The 16,926-nt window shown below is 41.9% G+C and overlaps 2 protein-coding genes across 5 annotated transcripts in view; one reads left to right on the top strand and one right to left on the bottom strand.

The window, feature by feature from the left end:
* The window catches only part of ptprea (protein tyrosine phosphatase receptor type Ea), a 47,457-nt gene extending 47,134 nt beyond the window's left edge, over positions 1 to 323 (bottom strand). For all 4 annotated transcript variants that reach the window (XM_037463678.2, XM_037463677.2, XM_037463679.2 and 1 more), the window contains exon 1: positions 188 to 323. The gene's annotated coding sequence lies outside the window, so the exon portion shown is untranslated. The remainder of the gene's footprint in view (positions 1 to 187) is intronic.
* Positions 324 to 1,043: 720 nt separating this feature from the next.
* On the top strand, positions 1,044 to 3,041 carry LOC119212449 (clarin-3). Its single transcript, XM_037462836.2, has 3 exons — positions 1,044 to 1,397; positions 2,034 to 2,219; positions 2,351 to 3,041. Exons 1-3 carry the CDS (start codon positions 1,163 to 1,165, stop codon positions 2,626 to 2,628), a joined length of 699 nt encoding a protein of 232 aa, XP_037318733.1. The 5' UTR covers positions 1,044 to 1,162; the 3' UTR covers positions 2,629 to 3,041.
* The last annotated feature ends 13,885 nt before the right edge of the window (positions 3,042 to 16,926 follow it).

Here is a 16,926-nt window from a genome sequence, read left to right as displayed (position 1 = left end):
ATTGTAAAGCTGCATTTGGGCACCTGAAATGGACGGCACGCGTGGAAATAAAAAAAAATCGACCGCGCGCCGCTGTGCGTAACGGACAGGTAACACGGCGTTCCTGAGCGAAACACGACAGGAAACAGCCGCCGCCGACGCAGACGCACAAGACTGCTTGGTGGCATAAAGTCATCGAATCACTCACCTTGACGGCACTGACAATAAGTCCAGGGCGCAAATTGTGGCGGAAAAGGCGAGGCGACCCTTCGGTGTTGCCGCCTGTCACCGGGAAGGAGGAGTTTGTGTTTACTCCGACAAAACACAACTGGCTGTCACGGAGAACACGGGTCCTCCTCCACCCGTTTGGCGAGGAAAGGGAGCCACAGTCTGGACACTTATTTTATTACAACCTGTGTGCCACAGCACGTTCGCGCTAGTCCACTTTATTCATAAAGTTTCTAAATGTTTTATTAAATTCCAGTTTTAATAATAAGACAAACTGTATTTGATAAAAGATTCATTATAATGGAATGGAATGGTGCTTCTTCTTTACATAATGCATGCAGGGATACATACAGAGTATAATATTTATTATGTATATTATAATAATATTATGAATGAATTTTGATCAGTAACAGATTTTCTTTTCAAATCAATGTCACCAACCAGGTGGCTTGCAGTTTAAAGTAAGTGATTAATAGAGGCAAGAGGTCAGTTTCCTTTGTTTTTTTATTCTCTTTATTTATGATGTTATGAGCCAAATATATTTCCATTGTCGTCGTCACAGCTTTTGTGCACTGTTGATGACACACAGACATGATCAGATGACCATGCCTCTTCCAGTAACATCTTGGTTTAGTCAGACACGTAAATAATTAATCTGCAATTTGTTTTATGACCCAAACGATTTCAGGAACAAGACTTTGAGTCGAGGACTGTGAAGTTGGTTCTCTTAAGGTCCTACCATGACAACCGGCTGTGTGTTTTACTTTCAAACCAAAGGTCACTATCATAATCTAGAGATTTTATGACCAGCAGTCCACTCCACCCAGGAAGGTAACTCATATACAGAATCTGTAGAGGATCACAGGGTCTAAGTCAGCTTCTCAGGCTTCACCCGAGCTTTAGAGAAGAGAGGTCGAAACTTGGATCTAACCAGCGCCACTGGAATACAGCAATAATGCCATCCATTACAAAGAGCCTCTATTTCATTTCAAGTGCGCTGCTTACTTCTATTTCTGTTGCAGTGTTGGGGCTCTGCATGTCAACAGAATGGGCTAAGACGGCCATGGAGTGCACAAGAAACGGAAGCAGCTTCTCCAATGGATCTGCTGTCGTCACTTTGGGGCCTTTTGCTACTGGGAAAATGAACAGAATCTTTTGCCCTTTGTTTGGAAGTCAGGACGATTTCAACAGTAAATATTTTCTCACTTACATACTTCAAGAATCAATAATGATGGTTATGGTTTGGGTTTTCCCGTATATGGGATTACTGTCTACAAACAACCGTCCTAAAAAATGTAATTAAATTCCACCAGCAGTATGTTTTGGCTGTATAGGGGAGCAATTATACCGGTATCCGGCTGATACTAACTCAAATAGCTGGATCGGGTACTGATGACACTGGAGCTGATTCATTCAATTCAACATCAAAGTGCTATATTCCAATTGTGTTATTGTGTCAACAACGTACTTCTTGCATTTATTGGGGTTGCACTTGAACTGAACAAATTGATGTTCGGGGACATTAATGGTTTAAAATCCCATGCTGTTTCTCTAGATAATGAAAAGAATACACCTATCATTATATTTGTTCAGGCACTGTTTTATTTTGTCTAAAGTATTTTCAAAGAACCTTTAGTATAACGAACTATTAATAAATGGTGAAATATTGTGTTTTTATTTTGGGTGATCAGTTCTGAATTACAATATCGTTACAATTTAATTGAATTATTCTCGACTCTTATAGTTTTAGCAGTGTGTTGTATGATGCATGTAAACTAACCTAACGTTTTTTTTTTTACCCTGTGTGTATGTGTGTTTGTGTGTAGTATTTCAAACACTGGCGGATTTGGCAGTTGCCCCTTTCGTGCTGCACATTGTGGTTGTGTGCCTGTTGGTCCTGTGTCTGGTGTTTTCCGGGGGCAGCATCCTTATTTCCCTCTACAACAGTGTCAGCAATCCCTATGAAACCTACATGGGGCCCATTGGCCTCTACGTCTGCAGCTCTCTCAGCGGTAAGCACTGAGCATCTAGGAGCGATAGAAGTAGAAATACCAGAAAAAAATCAGCTTATTCTTCTTAATCGCACAGATGAAGATATTTAAGTCCTAGTATCCATTTCACTTTTCTTTTCTTTCTCTTGCAGCATTTTTTTCTTTCTTGGTCCTCTTAATCTTCGCGTTGAACGTCACTCTGACCAGCATGGCCGAGGATTTGGTGCAAAGCTTTGCCAACCCTTTGTTAGCACAATTTAGGAACAAAACATCAGAGATGCAGCTGGGATACTACCTGGTCCTCGTGCACACAGGCCTCTCCCTCTTTGTCGTTGCGTTGATCTACTTTTATGACCACGCAGCCTACACACAGAGGCGGGAACAGCAGAAGCCTACAGAGGACGCGCCCAAGGAGATAATGATGTATTAGTGGCCTGCCTCGGAGCAGGCTTTCAGTGACATTGATAGATTGCTCATCACATCTTTCTGGAATCACTTGCTGTAAGAATTACAGACAGAAATCGAAATAAACTCCAAAAACATTTTCTGTGTGTTATGTGAGTGAAATAAGTGAATGTAAATCAACAATTGAGATGAGGTTGATCGTATCTTATTTTTATGTATTTGTATTTCTTTAAAATGTGTATTGTGCAATATTTACATTGTTTATCGCTTGGACCACGAACCAAGAGTCCCTTGTAACTGAATAATTTAATTAGCACTAACCCACCTATTCTATTCAGATTAAAGAAAAAAAAATGTTATTTGTGTTTTTGTCAATTGATGTTTCTCTGATACAAGGCTTACTGAAATAATTAAACATGGGAAAACATGGGATAAACAAGTCATATTGGTTTAGCAAGATTCAAGGTTGAATTTTAATAAGGGTGAGACGGGTTCAAGAGTAAAGCGTGAAGAGGCATGTGGAGATTAATTGATCTTTGCTGCCCTCTATCTCTGAGGGGACATAGATGTAAAAAGACAACTCCTTCTCTCTGAAACCTGAGTACTAGAGAAAAAAAAATCAGTCTTTCTTTAGTTTGTCTTTAATGGTGATTCCTGTCAAAGAGTAAACATAAAAAAATCAATCCTCTGATTATTAGAGTACTCCCTGACTTCTTTGTCAGATGCAACCCGGATGAAGTCATGTATCTCCACCTGTGATGTGCTGTTTTTCCAATTAGACAACAAGCTTTTCATAAAACTGTCAGCATCAAGGTTTGGTGAATCTTACTATCATCACTTGAAGAGGAAGAGGTTTGATGTTTCACCTATTCATCTACTACTTTTAGATAACCAGTTGAATACTAGTATTGTTTTTTTAGCTAATTATTTTATCTCTTTAACTAGCTAGCAACCATTTGAACCATTTATTGCTGACCTTTAGCTGGCTGTTATGGAAACTAGTATTCACCCTAGTTTTCATTCACTCTCAATCCCACCAGTGTTCAAGTGTTAGAGCAGCTGAACTAACTTTATATGTGGATATATTTTCAATCAAATACTTGTGCAAATGAGTCAATCTACAATCTGCCCGAATACTGGCGTTCCCTGGCAACTGGAGAAGTTGTGATTACCTTACTCACCTTAATTAATTCATTGCTCATGATAGCTTTAAAATGCGGCCTTTAAAATCCAGTGATGCGTTGCATTTTCAGTGTATCCACTTCTCTCTGGGATCAACTAGCTTAAGCCTTGATGAGAGATACAATATTTGATCTGTTTTATTCATTTCAAAAGAGCAAAAGAAAAAACTGCAGAAAAAAAGCAAAGTTTATTGAATCAGTGGAAGCTGAGATAGATCTTTCTCGAGTTGGCCTCTATTGTCTCCTGGATCTTCAGACGCTCTCACAGCTGTGATTCACATGGCTGTGTTGACACGCGAGCCGGGGGGAGGTGTCCTCTTACCGCTTCCCATGTCCCATCACTCAGAGCCTATAGTCTGTTTGGACATGCCCTTCCCAGCACCTCTCAGCCCCGCGACGCCTTCTACCTGCCTTCAAAGAACCACACTTCCTTCAAGTCTCACACTTCAAGGGACCTGTGAAAGGATGCAGCAATCTGCTTCGTGGTCTTCGGTGCGAATATGTATTACATTTCTGAGGATGGGTGCATTCTACAATGAATCAAAAGCCTTTCAGGCAAAAAAAATGAATTCCTTCTGGGGTACCATCTTTTTTTCAGGTTAGCAGAAATATCTGTTTATTTAAAGTCTAGCTTATTGATATTAGTCTGTGCAATGTTACTAAATACATTGAGTTGCAGGGATTAATATCTACATTTTAACATTTATTTTCCCCACCGAACTGCATCTTGTCAACATGGTGCAGTGTATTGTAATCCTTCAGCTATGGCCGGGACTCAGTGTGAGGCCAGGGCAGGTTGTATTCTCCAGAGGAGGCCTAGTCAAAGCTTTTTTTAGTGCAAATGTGCCTGCTGTGAAATTGATAAGCTCTTTACAACACAGCACTGAACATTCAGCCATTAGAGACCCTCTTATTTTATTTGTCAACCTGTAAAAGTCATCATTTACTAAATCCTACAGACTGCAGCTAAATTAAAATAGCAATAGTCTCTTACCTGTATGTTAAGTTAATTGTCAGTTATAACAAATATGTTGTTTTGCTTAGTCATCACTGTTGAGCCATGATGAGAAATAAGACGCTACTCATGGACATAAATGAATGCATTTTAAATGGATGTCTGTCCTCGATTCTGGACTTTAACCTGTTTATCAGCTGCTGCAGGAGATATTCGACTGTATCTTTCACCGACTTTCTCCGCGGTACACTGAGGTGTTAGATGGGGGAATTGTTATCGAGAGTTCCCTCTCACCGTTTGATTGAATAAATTCGGAGATGGACAGTAATCTCTTCCCCTCTCTCTTGGCGCAACAGGATAGATAAATCTGGGATTATGCAGGAGCCCTGACCATGCACTCTGTGTGATAGGATTAAAGCGGGAACTTTTGTACCTGTGAAACCTTATCCTCTTAGGTCCCGCATTACAGAGGCCTGTGAAACAGACACCTCCAGCTGCAGGGTGGGGGGGGCAGGGGGCTGTCCACTCTGGTGAGGACCATAGTGTGTTGGGGGAAGGGACTGTTCTCTTCTGGTCTTCAACCTTTGGGAGATGAGAGGTATAGGTGTATTTGTCAAGCACCTTGAAAGGCTCTGCACCTAAAAAGTCTTATAAAACAAATAATGCACAGTACACAGGTGCAAGGACTGTACAGACATTCCTTTGGAGTATGTTCTAGAAACTATCAACCTGAAATCTCCAGTCATGCCCCAAAGCCACTTTATTTGATGTCCTTATCACTACTGAGTGACTTTCATAGTGTCAGTGAGACGGGTGTCTCAGGGTGTCCCTCCCTGGTATTGAACATGTATTGTCCCAACTTAGTAACAGCTGCAATAAAAGACATCATACATTTAACACACTACACACTGTCAGCTCTACGCTGTCTGTTGTCTACATTATTGATGGATGGATGCATTCAAGATAAGACAAAGTTCTTCTCAACACTGTTTTGGGGCACCTTCCACCAAAAGGTGCACTGTGTAAGATGGAAGAAACGACTGGTATTCCCCTCTCAACTCCACCACGAGCCGGGAGACTGCTTTAGCCTGTGGACCCAGGTGGTTTTCTAACATTTCTTATTGATGCAGCGGTGAATTTTATCCAATAAACGAATTTCAAAACATACGCTGAAGGTACGTCCATCAATAATGGAGCCAATGCAATATTCACCAGCACCACACACGAAGATGAAACAACAGTAGCTTCATTAGTTGAATGTTGGTTATTGTTGACCTACTGTATGAAAGGTATTTGTTCATAAAATTAGTCTACATTAGTACACATTGCACCTTTAAAGCCACCGATTTTGTGACATTGAAACTGGTTAGCATTTAAATGCAAAATGTGTCAAAAGACAAAAAAAAGAAAAATACTAATTACGTTTACTCCTGACTGATGTTTCTTCAATATAACATGTGTATGTTCTATATATTTAAATGAAGGCAGCCTACTGCATATTGTGCTAATATGACTGTGCATATGTCAGTTGAAAATGAAAAAAGGGAAAGGAAGGAGGAAGGAGCTGTACCTTGTGTACTTAAAAGATTCACCTGCGATATTGGAAGGCGAGAAGGTTCCTTACTTATCGCTCTCATTAATCTTAATTTGCCAGCGAAGGCTGAGGTGAAGGTGGAGGAGGCAGAGGTCTAAAAGGTAATTGCACCCCTGCTGCTCCATTATGGTGTCATTCCACTGTTAACAGAAGATTAGATCTTCTCTGAATCACCTGAAGCCAGGTCTCCACTTCAGCTGGCTGGGACCGAGAGACAGAGCTCTAACCTGGTATCACATGATGGAGACAAACTGGATTAATCAATCCGTGCAGAATCTTTCCCAACAATCTGTATGTGGTTTTGAAAAAGGAAGAATAAATTCGGCTGTACTCCCAGATGACGGTTTCGAGTGATGGATGTGGAGGTGGAGGGATGACTTTCACTGCCCCACTCCGATGAACACTGCTTCAGATGAACGTGTCCCCGATTGGCAGGTGTGATAGACGTCACAGGCTGACACGCAAAGGGACACACTGTTGACCTACTGACACAGCGTGCGCTTCAACTGAAGTGGGGCCATTTGAGACAAACAGTTAACATAAACAACAGTAAAGAGCGCAGAAATGTCTAAGATCCAACAGGATGCATACAAGAACTCAGTGCAATGTGCTTTTGAATGAGGCACAGAGAGATTTATCGGGATTCATTAAGACTCCAGAGATGGAATGGTCCTCGCCTGCGCGCTCTGTAGTTTTTACTTCCAATTCAGTTCAGAACCCATTACAGTCACAACAAAATCTTCAGCAAAACAAACTTCACCAGACATGGCGATTTCAGTTAGTTACTGAAGCTCTGCACCAGGTGGCAGTGTTCAATAGCTGAATCAAACAAATCCCTGAAGTCTGTAAACTGCTTACTTCTGTTCGACAGGAAAAGTTGCATTTACTGTCACACAAATACTGCAAACGAATCTGAATGTAGACTCCCTCTTACAAATCAGAGCTACAATCCCTTTTGAATATGTGATGTCATGACATCAACATATTCAAATAATTGGAGCTCAGTTTAAGTCAAATATTACTTTATTATCTTATTCAATAAGTGAGTTAATAGCGTTTTTTTCCTGTTCTCCGAGAGATTAGAGGCGTCTGTGAGAAAGGAGGCGCTCAGACTGTCACTGGAGCGGGACACACATCCATAGATCACAGACTGTAACCAAGACACCCAGTCGCAGACCGCAAGCTGTTCTCCTCTCCGTATGGCCATAAAACTACAGAGATTCCAGTCTGGCGCGTACAGTATTTCCTTGCCTTTGTTTGCCCCTGTGTGGGCACACAACGCAGGCGTATCAAGAAGAAAGTGTGCGTATTAAGTGCCTCCTTCTATCTGCATGCTTCACTAATATTGAGAATTTCCTCGATGAAAAGCCGTGCCTCACAAAAGCTCTCAACGCTGCATGTCATCATCTCCCGTCAAGCACCTGACGGCGTTGAGTGTCTTTTACAGGAGCCAGATGGCGAGAGGTGCTAAGATAAAGTGCATCAAGTGCCCCCTATTGAGCTTTATGAACGGATTATAGGATTTGCAAAGCTCTGTCATAAGGCCGTCAATCATTGTCACACCCGCCTTAAATTTTACGGCGCTGTCCGCAGGAAAGAACCTTGGGGCTGTTGACATGAAGAGCATAACTTCATCTGTCGAGTCATTCACCGCAACATCAACACCTTGAGACGATGGAAATAAAAAAGACAGAGTGAGAGAGAGACTGGAACCATGACACAAGACACTAGAAATTACCACAGCATCTCAATACCACAAATTTACTTTGAGGAATGTCGTTGCAATTCAATACCTGTACACCTCCACGTCTTTCATCGTGAAGTTTTCCACCTCTCTTCTGAGCTGTGGCATTTCAGCCTGTGTGTCTTAAGAGCTGCAATCACCTGCTTGTTTTCCTAATAAAACAGAGGTTCTTTGAATAGACCAGAATTTGATATCGGCTTTCTAAACCCTCCATAAGAAACAATGCTGCCTCTCTACGGGAGGCAATGTTGTCATTCACCATCGAGGTGGAGACACGGTGTCTGACTGCTGGAGGGATCAGAAGGGCCCCGGGGCTGTTTGCATGTGTATGAACCAATTTGTCAGCCTGTACAACCAGTTGACCCCTCGCTCACCACTAACCTGGTCTCCCTCCATTAAGAAAAAGTGCAATTTCCCTAAACGTGACAATTATTTTTTGAGTTTTGGCCATTATTTATATTGATTAGGATAACATTACACTCACTGCAGCAATTGCTGTGATTTAGGAAGAGGACAAGATTGTCATGAACCTAAATCATTTTTTTTAAAGAACAATGTTAACTTATTGCATATTTATTGGTATGTATGTTGCCCTATAAGAAACAAGACATTGCAGCAGAGCTAGAAAATTAGGTTGAAGGCTTATTATTCAACTTTAAAATGTCTTTCTTTAGATGTTTATTTTAGATTATTATTATGTATATTTTTTATAAATTTTGTATATACCATGTAAAGAATGAAGAAAAAAAATCTAAATCTGATTTTTAATTGTGCTTTTGCAAAAAACTAAAACGCATACATAATTAGATGACCACGAAAAGAATACAAAAGCAGGAACGGTGGAGATAACACTTCCACGCCCGTCTTCACCCTCTGTATCAACTCATCACCTCCCGGTTGGGTGTCAATGAAGGGAGGAAGAAGAGAGAGGGGTGAGGCGGGAAGGGACTGGCAGGAGATGGATGGGGGGTGGATGAAGGGATCACCTTGCCAAATCCGCTGTGAAGGCCTCAGTTCGGTGCACTTAGCGTATAGCGGCCGGAGCCGACACGTAGCTGGGCCTCGGCCTCCCCGAGGCGACACTCAGGCCCCGGCCTCCCTACCATTGTCATCTGTCCGTCTCTCAGCTTCTGCCTGGAGGAAACTTACTTCCTCTCTCCACATTCTTCTTCCCTCCATTACCCCCAGGAGGAGCAGGGGAAGTTGTGTCGAAGGGGACTCCCAGGCAGTATCGATGTCGGGGGCCTAAATGTTGGGGTCTTGCCATTAACTAAATCCTCCATAAAGCACTATGAGTCATAAAGAAGTTGAATCATCTCAGACATGTGTGCTTTGAATCCAATTGGACCCGGGCTGTGTACGGCTTGAGCCAGAACATAAGATGCTCACACACCTCACTGAGTGGAATGGCAAATATGTCATCGACCAGAGACAGGGTCTAGCCGGCCCGTTTCAATGAGTGCACCCATGTCAGGGTGATGTATGGACACTGTAACAAAACCTCTGAGAAGGCATAGGGGGGGAAACGCTGCGCAGCCAAACGGCCCCTCAGATCCTCAGCAGAAGAATGGGGGCCGCATGTAAACATTTGAGGACATGTCACTCATTTCTCCTCCGGTCATTTATAACCAACCTGGACACATGACCGACCGCAGCTCTGTGTGCAAAACGGACGCAAAATCTCCGGTTGTTGTTTTTTATATGAATGTATAGTTCACAGGTAAGAAGATAAACATCACATAGTTCAAACCAAAGGTCAGCCACTCTGCTTCTAACACTATGGATTACACCTTCAGAGGTTTGTCTGACAAAACCCTGCCCTTTGGCTGGTTATGCATTTTGGGAAGTCTCTTAATGGAAATGGCTTGGGAACTCATTTGTGAGGAGCAGCCAGAGGAACACTAAGTCTGGGAGGAATTCCTTCCCCTGGGGTTCCCTAAGTGATGTCCATCTTCCTTCAGTCATTCAGACAGCTTGAAACTGGAGAACGTGACTGACACTTTGAGTCCCCTCAATCGGGATCTTTTAAGCGAGCAATTTCTCTGAAGTAGTGAGATAAAGGGTTGGTTCAACCCTAACACACAGAATTCACCTCACACATAGCTGTATTCAGCCATGGAGACAGTTTTATACTGGTTTCATTCACCTTATAATTAATACATAGATTCATTTAATTATCGTTTGTGGTTGTCAAAGTATTGAAAAATTGCCTTTTAAGAATGTGAATAGTGACAATCCAAAAAACATGCCATCAATCATTTCTACTAAGATGCCTTTCAATTTTAAAAGCTTTTCAAATGAAATCCCTTCACCAAAAAGTTGCTGTGATGGCAGAAATGTAGTCGGATAAAACCCAAATATGGCTGTGAATACTATTTCATGTTATTATGTTATTTGAAAGCATTGTTGCTAACTGTTAACCTGTGAATTGTTTTTGAAAAAGGACATCGACAAAAGACAAAAGACATTGATAAAATATAACACATAACAGTAAAAGCTAAAGAACATTGCTAGGTTGTTGCTACTCATGATACAGCGGTATTGAGGGGAATATAAAACGGAAATACAGATATTATGTTAAACATGATATTACACATTTATAATATAATTTAAATAATCCAGGATCTTAAAATTATATAAACAGTAATGATTACAAAGAGACAAAATAAACAAAGTAAAGATAAATTTGAATGAACAAATCTTTTAATTTCTCAATAGGTATGGCAATAATATGATTAAATAATTATTCCGGCCAATAGTGTATAGAAAAAACGGTATCTCAATTATGATATGTGAATTTTTAGACATGCAGCAGTCTAGATAATACTAGCATAATTTTGACATGTATCAGTTTTTAAATAAGGCACTTTACCTGCTCATTGGCATGTGAGCCTGTGTACTGCATAATCAATGCTCAATGTAATGAATGAATAAACAAAACCAAAAGTGTCATGAAAAAAGTCCTACCTGGTAACATTCAGATCTGATCTAAATATTTGACTCTATTGTATCTTCTATCCATTTAGTGTTCATTTTATTTGCTGAATGAATCAGTGCCACAAACTGCCCAGCAGAGGCCCTCGTTACCTCTCCTTCCTCCAGTCAGAAACCAAAACCCTCTTTCACCACAGCAGAGCCATATCTAGACAGAGGATCCGAAGAAACAATAAAATTGGAGATGTATGGGAACCATTTAGGTAGAAATGTCTGCCGTGATTTATCCCAGTACGCCTCTCCCAGGTTAGACTCAGACAGGCCTACATGTGAAGATTTAAATGTGAGGTATGTGCGGGGATTTTAAATGACCCTGGCAGAAAGTTTGAAATATGGGAAGATAAATGTACATTCTGTCCAATGGGTAAAATATCATAAGGGTAACACAAACTCTTCCATACAGTGACCCCCTGCCAGCTCTTGGAACGGTGCCCAAACAAGTTTTTTTATACTAAATTACGCTACTCTTGCAAAGTCGCTATTCTGACCGATGAATGCATGTGCAGTGCATTGCCGTAAAACAATTCAGTAAGTGATTCTAAACATTATTCCTCTCTTCAAATGATTTATAATCCTTTAAGTGTGACACAAACACTTAACAGAGGAATGCTCCTTCGCTGTGCTTAAGAACAACCCGCTGAGAGGAGAGTTCTGCCTGCCATAAGATGTCAAAATAATCAGCTCAGGGTTTTCAGGAGCTGGCACGGCCTCAAAGGGTTGGCCGTCTTTTATGAAAAACTCAGAGTCTGCAACCATGGGGACACGGTTAGAAAACAACACCGTGTCTGTGAGTGTAGTGGAGCGCCGGTGGTGTTCAGTAGCTTTAAACGTACAGGTTAATGGGGTCGGACCTTTTGTTTACAATCGTCAGCCTACCAAGTCACACAAAATATGATCCGATTCATTTAGACTCATTCTAGCTTTATTCTAATCTATCCGTTCGTTCTCCGTTGAGTTAATGCAGAAAGAAGGTAATACTGCCGAACATTAAATCATAATATGAATTTCATAGGTTCTGTTTGCTATGAGACACGTGGCAAACTTGGAACTTTACTCATTTAAGGAATAATTTGTTTTTTGACCCCACGGTAAAGTTAGAATAAAATAGAAAGAGCGTTAAGTGTATCCCAAACACATTTAAAACACTTTAGACTGGCTAAATGAAAAATATGTGGCACCCTTCCACTTCACAAGGCCGTCCTCGTGTTCATTTTGTCCATTTGCTTTGGTGCCGTGCCAAAAAAATGTTGTTTCTTTAGGAATTGTGGGTAACGCCGGCTGAGTAATTGATATACAATATGTTTTGTAGATGTAGTATTTTGTATTAGAGAGATTCAAATTTCATCCTCCTCTTCTTTTTTAAATTCCTGATAGCCTATTTGCTATTCAATGTCAAATGCCAAAAAATGTACATGAAAATTTCAAAACACAAGGAGGTGAACCTACACATTTATAGTGTTACAGCAAAGGTCTCCATCTTTCAGGGAGGTGAGAACTATTATTTAAAGTAAACATATCTGAGATAGATTTTGGCTAAATATGAATAATAAGTTAACGCTCGTCGAGCCACCGCCAACACTTCAATTCATCCTCTAGCATTAATTTACTCTATCATTTCAGCTATTTAAGCAGCCTTTTGCTTTAGAAGCAATGAGTAGATTAGGCTTTGTTGTATAAAACGTGGGTTATATGTTAAGGACTTTGGCAGAGTGGTCTAATGACAGATGCATTTTCTGTGAGAGCAGGGCTTTTTTTTCTTATAAAAGGGCTGACAGCTTCTGCAGGTCTGGCATGAGCTTGGCTTTTAATCAGAAACAACACTGTATACCAGTCAGTCCACACCAAAGCAGCTTTCTGCAGTTTACAATGGCACCATTATCTCAGGAACAGCGATTTCTTCCATGAAATACCTCAACTCTGCTTTGATTTTGGTCTGCTGGCATCTGATCGATTTGGGAACTTAAATCTGCAAATGTGTGGCATCATTTTTTTCAACAAAAAACAACATGCATCTGCAGTTAAAAGCATCCATGAGAGTGGGGTAAGGGAGGTAAAATGTGCCCAACGCTAGGTGAGCCAGTTATGAAGCAAGCACACACACCACACACACCGTTGTCTTATCTCATCACCAAGATCAAATAGAGACTTCCCATTGAACAATATTTTAAATGATAATTTTAAAAATGTATAGCTGTGTAGAAGAGAGGGTTTATTTAAACGTAGGCTCTGTGCTGATCATTTAAATCAACTCTTTTCAATTAATATTTTATTGAAAAGCCTGCTCTATCTATTGCCCCCCCCCCCACCACCACCACCACCTATATAAACGCCTGTGCAGCTGCACCGTCTATATTCACGCCCCTGCATGAGTAGCATGATTCATCAGAGGATCGTTTTAAACTGTCTCCGAGGTCGGTCCGTGCACTTTAGCAGGTGGCTCTTTTCATTAAACCTAAACGCCTGATGATTGTGCTCTTCATTACAGACAGTCCAGTAACATGGGCATGAGACGATTACCCCTGCTGTGGTTAAATATAGTGATTGGACAAGGACCTCTACCTCCCTGTAATGACATAAGTCGATGGAGCTGGGGCTATTATGCTGTCAGCGTTCGTACCATTACACACCATTAAAACCAGCACAACTCTCTGATTTATCGTCATTATATTTATTGGATAGATGGCCTAGTATAATTGTAAAAGCAGTCTACAATCCTTGATGTGTGATCATTTTGTACCCACTCTGCAGTCCTTCCTCTTTATTGACTTAGTGAGGTACTGATGAATTCAGTATATTTGAATGTTGTTTGGAGTATTTTAAATGTCCTAAGAGTAAAAGGTATTGAATTAAGATGATTTACAGTGTTGCTTCTGTTCACTCAGTGAGAGAAAAGTTCTAAACTGTAAACTCAGCCATTTGTGTGTGACCCAAACAAGCCCCCAGTGTTGACATGTACGCAGAGGGCAGTGTGCCTGGCTTATTTAACAGAATGGAAATGAACTACCTGTCACTCCCCCTTCATCAAACTCCTTCCACGGTGCTACGGGTCCACATTTGGCATGTGCCAAAATGCTAACTGCCAACAGCTTCTTAGCACAGGTAGAAGACAAAAAGGGGTGATTCGTAAGACCCGACATCTCTCCGCAGGCACCAGAGTCCTAAGACAGACCCGAACAAAGCGTCTTCTATCTTCAAATTGGTGAAGGTCATTAATGTCCAATCAAATTTAAATGGCTCTTGAGTCAGAGTCTGATCATCCCACAAGTATGCAGATGTGGGTGAGGGGGGGAGTGCCCCACAGGACTTGTCCCAAGGCGGCTTTCCCCTCCTGGTTTGAATCCCCTGTGGGCCTGCAGACATGTCGTGGCCCATCACCCTGCAGACAGACAGGTTCCTGACTGGGGTTGTCCCCTAGACTGGCAGACTGGCAGACTAGCAGACTAGCAGACTAGCGTGATAGCTACTGTTCACCCCCCCCCCCTCCATTGTGATTTAAATGCTGGTCACAAGCACCCTTAGCATAATGATAAGAGATAGTGACACCTCCCATTGAATTCTATCAGGTAGCCTGAAAGCTGAGTGTAATGAAAGGGATAATTACACAATTTATATAGGGAGGGGCACTGACAGCTGCACAAAGCTATCTGGTTATAGCTTGACCCACCTAATTAAGACAGAGTCCCATCAATCTTGATGTCCCTGTCAGTGAGTTGGTACCCAACAGTTTAAAGTAAATAGAAAAGTGTGTCTTCCAACACTTTAGTTAAGTGAACCATTTAGACTCACAGAGTGAATGAATATAGAAAGGATTATTTCCAACCTTTTACAGAAGCTTTCTTGTTGCATCATCAGAACCATTACTCTTTATGGGTACTTAATTTCTGCATCTCCTTTAAATATAGCCTAAATCAACATGTGGGACATAAGAGTGACTCATCGATTCACGCAATAATCAGCCCCGTCTCGATTTCACAGGCTAAATAGAGTCCTTCCCTATCGCCGTTTTAATTATCCCTTTGTGAGCCTCAGATTATCAGGGGGCCTGTAAAAACCTATTTTCCCTCACTGTGAATAAAATAAAGGCCCCTTTGTCAAGTGGGGCCACATCAACACACTTCTGTGGGCAATGTCGGCCCCTCAGCGGCGCTGTCAGCGTGGAGTGGACCCACGCGCACATGCGAGAACACACGCATGGGCGCACGTGCACGTGTTCATCGTGGATTATGTCACAACACTGGAATGCCATCACATGACAAGGGGATCAGTCTGCGTTAAATGAGCAGCACAACACATGGTGGTTTCTATCAGAAAAACACAGCATGGGTAGCAATGAGCAGAGGAAGCCTGTTTCCCCAGACAGGGGGCACGTCTTGTGTTTATAGTTGAAATACAAGCTGTTTGGGGTCGATAGACACCAATATCATAGTAAACACATAGCACTTGCTTGTGCGCTGGGTTTGTTTTGAACACTTTTTTGCCAAACAAACTTCTCCTCTGTGTTTCCTGGGATGCTGCCGCACAAGCCGGGCTGGATTTCCTGCACCTGTATTCTTGGAATAATCGCTTTTTTTTTTAAAGGCTGAAATTTTCATTCATACTTCGTAGAAATGTTAGCATTTCAATTATAGGTAATAAAAGAGTGAACGTGTGTTGTGATAACATTAATGGCTGATAGTGATATAATGAAATGCTCAAGGGGGGGGGGGGGTGATCACTTTATCACAGCATAACATCTCTGATTAAAGCAGTTTAAAAGTGCTGCCTTTCATTCCCTCCTCCTTAAGATGATAGCAGCTGCCTCAGAAGTGAGCCCGGCCCTTGAAGTGCAGGCCGGGATTAGTGGCCAACACAAAAGAAGCATTTGGAGGGGGCATGCCTGTCTCTTTTGAAAGGCTATCATTTAAAGCCGTCAGCCATAGATCATCTGCGGCTTACATGAGGAAAACTGGGTTGAATGTTGATCGGGCCCATTATTTGACTCTCTGTGAGGGGTGCGTTTGATGGTTTAGGCCATGGAGGGCTCCAGAAGTCTCAGAGGCTCTGTCTGTCTCACTGTCTCTCTATTGGTATGCAAAGAGGAGGTAGGGGGTCTCATTAGGGGCCGGGGTAGTGTTGTTTGGGGGCGGGGGAGGCAGGGAAGGGGGGGGGGGGGCAATGAATTCCTCAGGGCAGATGCACCAGCATCACACAGGATCGAAGCTGAATAATGCATTACAGCAGCAGGTGAAACACATAAGGTCGGTTCTTTCCGGCACAATATCCGTCTCTGGATACCGTGCCTCAAGACGTGTCTCAAAAGTCAAAAAATGCTCCAGGTGGGACGCGTCTTTTGACAACATCATCCGATGTAACATTCCCACTGAGAGATAGCTTCCTTTAAAACTACTGACAATGACTGACAAGCGGTTTGAGAATCCCCAGAGTACTGAATGATCTCCTCACTTCCGTCTTACCACCAAAGGTCCAAGCTGGGAGGGGTAAAATGGATTTCCTCCGGGTAGCTACTTCCTCCGTCATCTGTCACCACTTCCTGTCGGTGAAGAGCAGGTAATGACAGCAGGCAGGTGTTGCAAGCCGGGTGGTATCACAGCAAAGCGTCATCAGCAGAAAGCATGCTATTTCCTCCTACACTCCCTTAACAGTGTTCGTTTGAAAAGTTGCTTTGAACAAAATTATTTTTCATGTATTCACTTTCACTCATATTGCAGCGGTCACCATGGTGATTTTTCCTGTTCATAAGCAGGTCAAACACACCGTCATCCTGTGCAAAGCTTAAAGTGATCCCTGAACCGAGCTAAAATGATTAAATATCGGCCGCTACTCAGATATTTGTTCTGCTGCGCTGCACATAGAAA

The sequence above is a fragment of the Pungitius pungitius genome, chromosome 21, assembly GCF_949316345.1.
Source record: "Pungitius pungitius chromosome 21, fPunPun2.1, whole genome shotgun sequence".
NCBI classification, from domain to species: Eukaryota; Metazoa; Chordata; class Actinopteri; order Perciformes; family Gasterosteidae; genus Pungitius; species Pungitius pungitius.
This window is presented reverse-complemented; position numbering and strand designations above follow the sequence as displayed.

Bases quoted from the DNA above. Each gene is read 5' to 3' on its own strand.
- LOC119212449 (XM_037462836.2), top strand. From the start codon at position 1,163: ATGCCATCCATTACAAAGAGCCTCTATTTCATTTCAAGTGCGCTGCTT. The intron at 1,398-2,033 runs GTAAATATTTTC...GTTTGTGTGTAG, and splicing joins AAGTCAGGACGATTTCAACA to TATTTCAAACACTGGCGGAT. The intron at 2,220-2,350 runs GTAAGCACTGAG...TTTCTCTTGCAG, and splicing joins CGTCTGCAGCTCTCTCAGCG to CATTTTTTTCTTTCTTGGTC.